The sequence below is a fragment of the Notothenia coriiceps genome, unplaced genomic scaffold (assembly GCF_000735185.1).
Source record: "Notothenia coriiceps isolate Sejong01 unplaced genomic scaffold, NC01 NC01_scaffold00036306, whole genome shotgun sequence".
NCBI classification, from domain to species: domain Eukaryota; kingdom Metazoa; phylum Chordata; class Actinopteri; order Perciformes; family Nototheniidae; genus Notothenia; species Notothenia coriiceps.
In genome coordinates, this window is record NW_011369007.1 from 60,378 (window position 1) to 73,248 (window position 12,871).

The 12,871-nt window shown below is 39.5% G+C and overlaps 1 protein-coding gene across 1 annotated transcript in view; it reads left to right on the top strand.

Moving 5' to 3' along the window:
* The window catches only part of ccdc186 (coiled-coil domain-containing protein 186), a 32,626-nt gene that overhangs the window by 4,156 nt on the left and 15,599 nt on the right, over positions 1-12,871 (top strand). Inside the window, exons 4-13 of the mRNA XM_010792116.1 lie at positions 497-625; positions 2,443-2,655; positions 3,165-3,284; positions 4,158-4,262; positions 5,240-5,338; positions 7,463-7,549; positions 7,643-7,785; positions 8,990-9,245; positions 10,003-10,192; positions 12,317-12,397. Of these exons, the coding sequence (XP_010790418.1) occupies positions 497-625; positions 2,443-2,655; positions 3,165-3,284; positions 4,158-4,262; positions 5,240-5,338; positions 7,463-7,549; positions 7,643-7,785; positions 8,990-9,245; positions 10,003-10,192; positions 12,317-12,397 (1,423 nt within the window). The remainder of the gene's footprint in view (positions 1-496; positions 626-2,442; positions 2,656-3,164; positions 3,285-4,157; positions 4,263-5,239; positions 5,339-7,462; positions 7,550-7,642; positions 7,786-8,989; positions 9,246-10,002; positions 10,193-12,316; positions 12,398-12,871) is intronic.

Below are 12,871 nucleotides of genomic sequence, written 5' to 3' on the forward strand. Positions count from 1 at the left end.
AACAAGCCCCAAAGAAGCAACACATACATGATGTTGTGTAATTTGAAACCAAAACTAAGGCCTCAGGATGACTTTAAGACTTGAACATGGTCATTTTTGTTTTGTAACATTGAATAAAAAAAAATTAAAAAAAGTATTTTATTAAAAAAAAAAATTTAAATCCCTATCCCCGATTTTTTTCTCCCGATTCCGATCTTTTGAAAATCACGTGATCGGCTCCGATCCCCAATCACGCGATCGGATCGGGACATCTCTAACATATATTGTTTCAGAGATTGCCAGAGATATTTCAGCAATATTTTCCAGTAAAGGTCTCAGATTTCCAGGACTGGAACAAAGCCAAACTGACTTCCTCTTCGTGCGCTCTCTAAATTCATTCAGCCTCCAACATTGTGAACCAGGTGTCACCCTGTGAAGCAGGTTATCGCAGGTGTGGCAAAATGACTTACATGTGGCCTAACAAGTTGTTGACCTTGTCGACTCCCTGTTTATACAGTTGGAGGGCAGGGTGGAGGAGCTGCTGAAAGAACTGAAGGAATCTCGGGATAAACTCATCCATCAGGACCATGCGGCCAAGGCTGCCCTCCAGCACATGCAGAAGGAAACGTCACACAGGCTTGAACAGGTATAACGGGGACACAAATAGTTGACAAGCTGATCACACTATGTAGTTTCGCCCTAGTCTGACCCGTATTTGCACGTCTGGATTTGTTCCAGTTGGCTGCTACAGTATCTTTATTTTGCCAATCAAGTTTATCTCCCAATGAAAACTTGTAAATATTATTATTATACCCATTCAATCAGAGGTTTTTTTTCATTTTTTTGTGGAACTATGGTAGGAAATGAAACTTCTGTATTAATTTAATGTAGCGTGCATTTCAGTTTTACCCAGGACCCTTTACATTTCTTTCGAGTCATCTGATCAAATGTTTTAAATGATAGCTATGGACATTTATCCAGTCCTGTTTGGAATAAAAGGAGAGACTTGCCTTAAGTGAAGATGATTAGATTTCTTCGAGTTGAATTAGTGATAACATCAGACACTTCTACCAAATGCTTTAGGGATACTTGGTGATATACACATTTATATAAGATGGAATGGGATGCTCAGTTGTTTGAGTATTATTGATATATTGACTACAGCTTCTGTGGTCAGAGATGTCCGGCAACTGTCAGAGAGAAATGGAGAGAAAGGCATTTCAAACCACAACACACCACTTGTTTGCACTCTTGATCATCAAGACATTCAACATAAATAATTAATGCTGTATGTGTACAAGAAAATGGGTTTTCAATATCCATTAAGAGAGTTCAGGGATAAGGAACAGTCTTTTGTGAAATGAATTAAAGATTTGCATTCGCATTTGGTGTATGTGTAAACCACGTTTATGCCAATGAATCAATATCACTTGTCCCACTTTAATTAACTAAAGTTGTTTTCATCCTAAGATTTAAATGATGCTAAGATAAAGATTACTCACAGCATGACAAAAATGCAGTATCTTAGTTTTTTCCACTATCTTTATCAATGTTTGCACAAAACAATTACCTGAACGGTCAAGCTCTTTGCTCCCCTAACTCTTGTTATTGCAGATTGAAGAAGAGCACATTTTTCCTCCAATAGTTTCTCCACCTGGCTGAAAGCATGTAGGGCACATTTCTCTTGAGAGTTTTGTCACACTTCCCAATTTCTTAATTTCACTGTTCAGTGAACAATAGGAGGTACATTTTGCACTCGGTCGTCTCGTTTAGCCCTTCCTTATATCAGTCCTTCCTTACAACAAGATGGGGGGTCCAGTCCTAATCAACTGTTGCCCCAGGGGTTTGACACATTTGTTCCATATATTGTATTATATATTTTTTACTTACTGTATTTTATTTAAAGTGCACATTGTGATGCCCAAAGCACAACATTGGCTTTATCTATTTCACTGAAAAACTGAAAAACTCTCATACAGTTTTCCCCTTCTTCTCTTGCTCTCCTGAAAGTGAATATTTCACATAAAAGATAAACCTGAAACTGTGAAGTGGCACATGAGCATTTCGTTGGCATGAGGAATGAACACACAGGTGTGAGACCCGTAGTATGTACCACAGTGTCCTGCTCTTAAACGTGCAAAAATAATAAATAAAGGGTTGATAATTAAAATATTTTCTAGTTTGCATGTGTACTAAATAATGAAGTATTAATACAACCTAGTAAACATTCAAATAGGCAACATCAAATTGCCTTCGTAACATTGCTGTCAAGCGGGTGCATGTCAGCTCTATTTGTAAAATGTATACAAGCTGACAGTGACAGTCAGCACTTTGTTTGCATCCACACTAAAAAAAACGAGGTCGTTCTCACTATCTATCAAACTGTCCATAATTCATTACTTGTACAAGTCAACGTTGACATTTGGGAAATTATACAAGCCTATATTTCATGATCCATTTCAGGTGAACAAGAAGTGTGACGAGGCCCGCCTGGAGAAGGAGGGCATGGTGATGAAGTATGTGCGGGGGGAGAAGGAGGCCCTGGACCTGCGGCGGGATAAGGAGAGTTTGGAGAAGAGGCTGAGAGAAGCCACGAAGGAGGTGGACCGCCAGGCCCTCCGAGGAAACCAGCTGGCTCAGGATAAGGGTCGGATGCAGCAGCTGTACGACGCCAAGGTAAACACTGACAGGTTTACATGCCTTGTTAAAGAGTGTTTGTTTTTAAAACTTTCAATATTAGGACCTAAAAACTCAACAACAGCGATTTAGCCTTAAAGTTACCTATTACAAAGGTACATTACTGTTATTTATGGTAATTAGTTTTTTGTTGCAGTGTTTTGATGTGAATTTAGTATTATTTGCCACTCTGGACAATATAAACATTATTACAACTTATTACTTTGTACTTGAGAGTAAAGGACACCACGTCACATGTTCATTCTCCACATCAGTTTATTATAGACGAACAAACACTGTTTTGTGCATGCTGATTTGATCTTGCTTGTCATTCTTACCATGGTCAGCAGTTTGTTGGATTTCCGACTTGTAAGCTTCCTATACATATTAGAATTAGCAGGAGAAACACATCAGGATTATTAACTATCTCAGCTCAGCCGATGACCCGTTGCTCTCCTAGCCTCTGATCCTGATCCTGCTCTTGCTTCACCCATCTCTCTGTCTCTCAGGAAGGCGAGGTCGGCAGGTTGAGTCGAGAGGTGGAAAAGTTAAAAGAGGAGATCAACTCACATCTCATCAAGGTCAGATGGGCCCAGAACAAACTGAAGAGTGAGGCGGATGCACACAAGGTAATGTAAATGTTATTGACTGTCAAACCGGATCATGTTTTCAACAGATATTACTACTAAAATGTGCTTTGAGTTTACAGGCAGACATAGGGGAAATACATTTTGGTTCCAATGCTACTGTAAACATATCCAAAACACAGAGAAGAGATCAGTATATTTGTATTCCTTTCAGAATACCATTGTGCTTTGGATGTGTTTTGTATTTGGCATGAACCTGAACTTGCTGCGGTCAAATTGTATTTAAATGATACACTGAACACACAGCTACATTTACATATCAAATAAGGTTGACTACATACAGTACAGTACAGTGGGCATATCAGTTTGAACTTATTTTAGATTGGTGGTTAATGTTGATTTCCTCCATTCACCTTACAAACCACACCTGTTGTTTGTCAAACATCTGCATCTGCCAAGTATTTTCAGAATACAAATGGCGTCCCCTTTATCTGCAGCCGCTCCATAAAACACACGATTAGATTTGTCTTTTGATTCAGGGGCGAAATGAAATGGGGGTGAAAATGGTACAGTGATCATCATTAACATTGTAGCTATTTTGAAAATGACTATTACAAAATAATGCTTTTTGTTTTGCCGCCTCCAAGCAAATGCACAACTATAAACAGAGGAAAGTGAATACTCGGTAGTTGCTCAAGGCCGCAGGAGCTGAGCCACTAATGTTTTCTTTTGTGGGGGCTTGTGTGGTTGTTGGGTGTGTACATCACAAATAATATTATGCATTTGCTAGGAAAGAAACAGAAACATTTCCAAGTTACTGCACAGCTTTTATAAATTACGAGTTTTATTCAGAAGCAAAAAGCCTTTTTTACTGTCATTATTACAACATATTGTTTGTTATGTATCTGCGTGCAGGAAACTAAAGACAAACTGAGAGAAACCACTTCCAAATTGACCCAGGCCAAAGAAGAGACTGAACAGATCCGCAAGAACTGCCAGGACATGATCCGAACATACCAGGTCTGTTGTATTTATCACATGGGAGCATTAGTTTGCTCATGATCAATAATGTGAGCAAATATGAAATACCTGTCCATGTGTGAGAAACATCTTGTCTTTGTTTGTTGGATATACTGGAGCTGGAGAATGCATGTTTATTTTTGACAGTTTAACACTTGTGTGCTTAGCAAAGAGTGCAGTCACTGAGCCAACTCACTGAAGATTTGAAACGATTGGTCAAAGAATGAAGTAGTCAAATCTGATTGGACAGTGAGAAATGCATCACACGCTCCTGCCTTCACATACATGGACTGAGTGATTCTATTTCCATGTCATTATTATTATTTTTTTCATTTGTTATATAAACTTTGTAATTAGATGAGCAAAACATTTAGTTTTATTAGAACGGCAGTTTTCATTTAGTCCTTGTGATGGTAGCAGAGAGCCGCTTAATATTTCTCTCTGTTTGAAAAGAGTATTTGAGCCATTGTACTCGATCACAGTGACAGCAGATTTACACAGTAATACTGCATTTATTTAGTTATAATGTACATTGCGACTAATATTCGTATTCACACCATTCTTGCACTTGAACACAATTAATCATAGATTCCAATTTTCAGCATTATTATTTACACCCTGTTGCCGTATATATATATATATATATATATATTTATATTATAGTATGATATGCATATTTGTCATACTTAGTTAACTTTTCTGCATGCACATAATCCATTATGAGTAATATATGACTCAAAAAAGGTGTCGTTTTCCTGTCTATTCCCACTTATCAGCCATTTCTTATTGATTTACTCTTAAGGCAAATAAAGTTGCATGTTATATTTTTCATTTCAACTTCTTTTTTTGTGTGCTCTGGATATGCTGAGCCATTCTTATGTTGTTATATCACCGTTCACTTCCCTCCTCTTCTATTCTCTCTGTCACTCTTGATTGTTGTCTTGTTTTTTAACCTTTTGACCCCCCATCTCCTCCAGGAATCAGAGGAAATCAAGTCCAACGAGCTGGATGCTAAACTGAAGGAGACCAAAGTCGAGCTGGAGAGACACAAGCAGGAACAAACAGGCCAATTAGAGGTGCTAACCACTGTGCTCACACACAAACACTTTCAAACACACACACCTATATGTATACGCAAGTACTCATTAGTGTGCACATTAGCTTAAGTAGGCACTTTCAGTCCTGGACCAAAGGTGAAGCTTTACCATAAATATTAGTTGTTTATATGCTTGCATACGTGTTGATTAACTATGTTCCTATTTGGTTCTTGGTGACAATTCACCAAAAAATACAAAACAAACATTTATACAGATTTCCTACTAATTCAAAATTGCATAAACCTTCTGTTCCGCCATGCCATTATTCAGCACTTTATTGATGGGTTTTGATGCCAGCTATTCTAGTAAAAGGTTTATTTTCAGCTGTTTTCATCACTATGAGAGATGTAATTGCCTTTAAATAAGANTGGACCAAAGGTGAAGCTTTACCATAAATATTAGTTGTTTATATGCTTGCATACGTGTTGATTAACTATATTCCTATTTGGTTCTTGGTGACAATTCACCAAAAAATACAAAACAAACATTTATACAGATTTCCTACTAATTCAAAATTGCATAAACCTTCTGTTCATGTGACTGTTTGTTTAAAGGTCACGCCCACACAGGAGACCAAGTCCATGCCATTATTCAGCACTTTATTGATGGGTTTTGATGCCAGCTATTCTAGTAAAAGGTTTATTTTCAGCTGTTTTCATCACTATGAGAGATGTAATTGCCTTTAAATAAGAATGAGTAACCAACTGGCACATGGGCTCTACAGGCTGACACGCATGCACACGGCACTGACATGGACTGAATCCAAACACAATGGCCTGTTTTTCTCTCTGCCTCGTTCTGAGGGGAAATGCTCTTTAAAAATAAATGGCCTAGAAATAATCAATATAGCTGTGGGTTACAACAACAACCCAGAAGACATCTCGCATGTCTTTCCACCCTGCCACACTCTGGTTTGTTTACTCAGGATGTTTACAAGACCTTCAATTTAAATCCACAAATATCACGCCTCACTAACCGTTTTGTTTCCCCTTCAGTTTGCTTTCACCCCTGTTTTTTTCATTCCATTTGTTCATTTACAGATTACAATGTTAAACACTGAGTTGATATACAGTGTATTGTAGGCCTGTATTGTGTGTCAATTGTTTTTAGAAAAGATTTCTTAATGTAGCACTTCAGTTTAGGCAGGTAGCGCTTCCCTGCTGATGAAAAAATTGATCTAAATCTGTGCCAATTTTAGTATATGCTCAAAGTATGATTCAACTTAGTCATAAATAATGCAAAACAAAGCAGTTGGGTGTCCATAACGCTGTAGGTGTTAACATTAAAAAAGGATGGGCATGATGAATGGAGGGAATAGACGGTAAAGTTGCCGGCTTCTCCGTTAGTGGCATGTTGTCTTGGATACCACAGGCTACTAATTGCTTCTTGGAAAAGTTGACTAGCAGTCGTATCATTAATGGCTTTGTTCCAAAGATGTTATTAACGTTATTAAGCTTTTGCATGTGTAATGGCGGCATAAACAAAATAATGTTAATGAATGCCACAGTAAGATTTCCAGGAAGTGCATCTTCATTGAAAAGATGCTGCAGGATTTATTTATTTTTTCCCAGAAAGAAATTTGTTACATAAGTCTGACTGAGGGTTAAGTCACGGCCCCTACACACGGCGGCGTGCGTTGTCGCTTGCCGGCGGGGGGGGGCTGAAACTCGACCAACAACCAATCACATGAATCTCCCGCCCCAGACACACAAGCACGCGGTTTGATTGGCTAGAGCTTGCACTGGCATATGATTCGATTGGCTGACGCCTCCGTCGAGGCGTCAAAAGTAGAACATTGCTCTACTTTTGCAGCGAGCACCGCGAGAGAAGCTACGCTTTACTCCCACAATGCAGTTCGGCGAATCGTGACGTCACCCCATTCAAAGTGAATGGGCAGAAGCGTTGAAGCCGCAACGCACGCCGCCGTGTGTAGGGGCCGTTAATGTGTCAAACAATAACTAAATTGGTCCTTTGTAAATTCTGATTGTGATCAATTAGATGAAACACAGATAAGAAACCTTAGATTCTTAGCCTAGAAACTGAAATTATTTTGAAAGTAGAAAGTTTATAAATGGATAATCTCATATCTAATGTATCTGGCAGGTGCATCGAATGAAGGCCAAAGAGCTGGATGACCTGAAAAGGAGCTACAAAGAGGGCATGGATGAACTCGTTACTCTACGAACCAAGGTTTGTCATATAAATACGCACTTGAACATGTGTGTGCACATGTCACCGGCAGGACTTCACGTTAATTAAGGGTGTGTGTGTGTTGTTCTGTAGTTAAAGTGTCTAGAGGACGAGCGACCACGCTGGGAGGACGAGCTGAGCAAGTACAGGGAGATCATCAACCGGCAGAAAGCTGAGATCGGACGCCAGAGAGACAAGCTGGAGGAGATCACTGCGCTTGAGGAGCAGCATCAATGGTACACACACACACACACACACACACACACACACACACACACACACACACACACACACACACACACACACACACACACACACACACACACACACACACACACACACACACAGAGTGATCATGCAGGAACAGAACTTTAAATGCCAGGCATAACTGGTTTGATAGAACAGTGTAATATAGTTCTACTGCAGGTACCTTACTGCAGGATTCAAAGGTAGGCCAGGGACAGATATAGCGCACTGGGCAGAGAGGGACTCTGGCCCCTCTGTGGCTCTGCAGGCCGTATGCAGATGACTTGAGAAACTAGAAATTAAAATGCTGCATTCTGTGAGAGCCATAAGTATGTGGCGCCAACCCAGATAGATTTATGCAAAAGCTTCTCTACTTTCTTTCTGGCTGTCATCCTGAGCAGCATGACGTTCCTTCACCACTCGCACCAAAAACTAATTTGTTGGCAGACAGAAAATAATTTGATTCCACCAGTTCTTTGCTCTGTAGAAAACTTCACTACCAGTGGAGATTGTGACCTTTATCCTGACTCGCTGGCTCTGGTCGAATAGTCTTTTTTAGCTTGAAGTATCAAGGCAGCCGTGATAAGAGCTGTTTGAATCCCCTAAATGCTATGGAAGGCATCTGCAATGCTTCCTTTCTTATCTCCTATAGCATAGGGTACACTGGACCATCCTTTTTGAGGGAACAGAAGATAATGCGATCCCACAATTCCTTGCGGCAGTAACATTAAACCACACGGCAGACGCATATGATAAAATCCTCTGGTGCATAGTTACATAGCCTACTGTAAGTGCAGTCTGCTTAGCCCTCGTGGTAGTCTTTTGAATTCTCCATCCCATATTGACCTCATAGCGTTTTTCATTGAGGTCAGGGTTAAGGTTAGTTATTTTGAAAATGTATCAAATTATCTATCTTCAGTGGTCCATTACAAATGACTTATTTGAATGAAATAATGGATTACCAATTGAAAGAGTGAACTATTACTGGTATGAATTATGTCACTCACGTATTACATGTTTGCAACACAATATCTCTAAGTCTATTTTCTGTTCTTTATAAAGCAAAATTGCCTGTTTGTCATACAGTGGTCATGTATGCTTGTCTCCCTGACAGCACTTATTTCACACACACAAAATAATCAAAGTTCATTATGAATCCATTTAATATGAGCCAATAATTATTTCGTCCCGCAGTGATAAACAGGAGGTCACGTCTCTTCGTGAGGAAGTGGACAGCCTGAGCACCCAGATGGCTGACCTCCAGCGGGACGTCGAGGGCAGCAGGGAGCGCGAGGCTGAGCTGCTGGGCTTCACGGAGAAGCTGAGCAGTAAGAACGCCCAGCTGCAGTCGGAGAGCAACTCTCTGCAGTCTCAGCTGGACCTGCTCAGCAGCAGCTTCGCCGAGCTGCAGGCCAAGCTGGAGGAGACCAACCGGCTGCTGGACGACAAGGTGAGGGAACTCTGGACAGAGGAGTGATATGTAGGAGTGGTACAGGACAGATGAGTGTTCTGGCCTGGATACAATTTCCTTGGACAGTGGTGTTTTAGACAATCAGAAGAACATATTGAAGCAGTTTCTTCTTTTTTTTTACTAGTTTTTATTTATTGATAAGGTTTGTCCATACATGTCCTTTGCTCAAAACACAAAACACATTTCTTCTTAGTTGATGTTAAACTAACAAAGACAAATGTCATATTGTATGCCTTTTTAATCTAAAAGCAGTTTTATTTTTTTATTTTACCTGCATTTTAAAAATAAATTCTTTAAAAAATAAAACGGCTAAATAAAAAGGAACAATAAAAACATATAGCCAACCTAATTAAATAAGTATTATTTAAAATAAACAGCCAAAATAATTATAAAAGTGATAAGTTTAAAATAAATTGGCATGTATCATAATAAGGTACTTTTCATTAAAAAGGGAAAAGACAAAATGTTAATTGCAAATTTCTAAAGGGTTTAGGATTCGTCCTCATAATGTCATCAAAGCTTTTCTCCTTGCTTCATGTCATAGTGAAACAAACTCCTAGATAGGCTTGGCACAGATATAAATACATAGACGACACAGGTATTTTTTTCTATTCAATCACAGGTTGCGAAACTAAGTTGTTTTCGGGACAAGCAGCCGTCGTGGAGTTATCTAGCCACTCTATCACGGCTGCTTCATTAGTCTAACCCCCCCCCCCTGTCTCCATTTCCCTTGCAGTCTCGACAGTTGAAGCAGGAGGGGTCTCTGAGGCAGCAGGAGGTGCAGGGCCTGCAGGAGGAGCGGGCGGCGCTGCAGACGGAGGCGGACCAACTCAAAACCAGAGTGGAAGAGCTGAGGGACGAGCTGGTGACTCAGAAAAGGAAACAAGCCGCCAGCATCAAAGACCTGACGAAACAGCTAACACAAGGTTAGGAAACGGGCTTACAGTATATTTCTGTAGCTCACCACGGTACAGTGCCCAACTTAATGTGACTGTTTCATCAGCAGATAAAGAGATTACGCCTAATGAGAGCCATGTAGCTCAGTGTGATGCTACTGTACAATCATGAAGCAGTGTCTCAGCTTGTTCCATAGCTTAAAGACAGACGTCTGATTACTAAATTCCTATATCCAGTTAAAAACGACCTATATATAAAGATTGTATCGTGAAAATATGGTTGAAATTTGATAAGATAACTTCTAGCAAAACAACCACAACACTGATGGCTGAAGGGGGAAAAAAATACTATACATTTAAAAAAAAAAAAAGAAGTATTTTGTTCTCCCCTTTTTATTTTCTAGAATTACAGTAAATTAGAGGATTTAAATTCCAAGGTATCAAAAGTGTTATATTATTTATTTCCAAATATAGATTTCCTTCCCATCATCTAATTTGACTTCACTGTGATATTTATCTTGACCACCATGGGGTCAAGAGCCTTCAGCCACTCTGCCCCCCGTCTCTGGAACTCTCTCCCACGAGACATCCGCAATATGGACTCACTCTCAACCTTCAAATCCAGCCTGAACACACACCTTTTTAAACTGGCGTATTCAATACCTTAATTTTGCTAAACTGATTGTTGTTTTTAAGTCTTTGTTTTTGAAGTCTTCTATTACTGTGTGATCTTCTTTGTTGCTTGTTTTTAAATTATGCTCTGTAAGGTGTCCTTGAGAGCTTTGAAAGACGCCCATAAATAAAATGCCTTATTATTATTATTATTATCTTTTATTACGGAATGACAGGACTGAGAGGCTATCTCTCCTCTGGATTTTAAGAGTAGAAAGTGCACGGTGATTAGAAACAAGAGAGATGGGAGTGCACTATTAAAAGAGAGATAATGTTCTTCCCTCGTGCTAAGGTTATACTTAATACACTAAGTTGTCAGCTGGGACCGATTTTTATTAGAAGAGCCAGTGTTCATTCATCAGTGTTGCTGTTACAGCTTCCCACCGTCATTTTCAGCCTTAGTTTATGCATGGGAGGTTTGCTGAGTGGGCACTTTTATTTAAGAGCAGCCTGCATCACCTTTTATTCAGGTAGACACCTTCACAGAGGAAAAGTTCAGTCAAGCAATGAAGCTCGCCTTTGACTTTCAGACTGCCTTTTTGAGGGCTTCTGTTTCTTATAGTTAAGAGTTCCTTTTTGCATAGATGAGTAACACCTACGTCACTTCCGGGAGAAAATTACGGCCCCGCCCACTTTTGGGGGAAAACAACGCTGTCATTTGAATGGCGGTCAATACAAATTCTGAAGTTTTTGCCAATCCGATCAGACATTTTTGAAAACCGTGGATTTTTGGATCTTCAAAGAGCCCGATTACGATGGCCAGTCAGGCAAACAATTACATTAAATCATTGGAAATCGACGATCGGGCTCGATATATGTTTAAATTAAAATCAGTAGGCGAGGCTGTAATTTTGCCAGCTGTTACTCTCATGATTGAGGCGGAAAATAATTGTTTTATCATGCCAAAAAGCTGCCGTGTCGTTTATTGCACCTCAAACATTAAAACAAATCTAGAGTTACGTTTTTTCTGTACTTCCTCTAAGAAAAAAGGACAGTGAAAGAAGAGCTCTGTGGCTTCAGGCTTGATTCAAATTCATTCAAATGACAGCGTTGTTTCCCCCAAAAGTGGGCGGGCCGTAAAGTGACGTAGATGTTACTCTCATCTATGGCTATAGTACATTTGTACAAGTCATAATCCCTGGAAGTGTTGTCTGTTACCTTGAGGATAATGTTTATCAACAGAAAAAAAGCTTCTGATTTCGACAGTTTCCAAAATCAATTATTTTTTAAAGTTATTTATAAAGAGGAACTATCAAATTTTGTCCAGTAATAACCCTTTTTAATACATATATTTGCTTGCTTTTCTTTTGTTGACATGATTGAATTACATTTTTCCCTCACTGCATTATGTTTTAGTTAATAACTTACTCTAATGTTCAGCAGTCAGCAATACCAACAATATATTTGTTGTGAAAGCATGCATCTTAACATTCAGATTGTTTATCATAGAGACTCACAGTTATTTACTTCTTTCTTCTACAGCTCGTAAGAGATTGGAGCATGTTGAGAACGGAGGCTGTGACCGGGATGCCAGCAGTATGGGCAGTCGCTCAAGTTCCTCAGGTACTGCTCCTGGATTTGGTTAGTATTCAACACATACAGAATTAATACCATAGAAGAATTTAGATTTTACAAATATTTGTCCTACAGTTGTGTAATTTTTTTCTGGTGGCATAAAAACCCCTCCAAAGAAAATATAGTTTATTTAAAGGGGACCTATCATGCAAAATGCACTTTTTGATGTCTTTTATTCATAAAAATGTGTCCCCGGTGTTTCGGGGAACTCACGCAGCGTCAGAAAATAAAACCCTCTCTCTTTTCTTCCGTACCCAAATCTCTAAAAACGGGGCTACAACGGAGCTGATCCAGATTTGCGTCTGATATGACGTAATATCGGAAAAGTAGGCTGGCTTTACACCCACCCACGGCCCTATCAGGAACGTTGCTATCAGAAACAATGGCCGACTGTTTTGGACGTAATATGGTCGGTGCATGTTTACATTAGCATCGCTAACACTCAGAGCTAACCTGTACTGC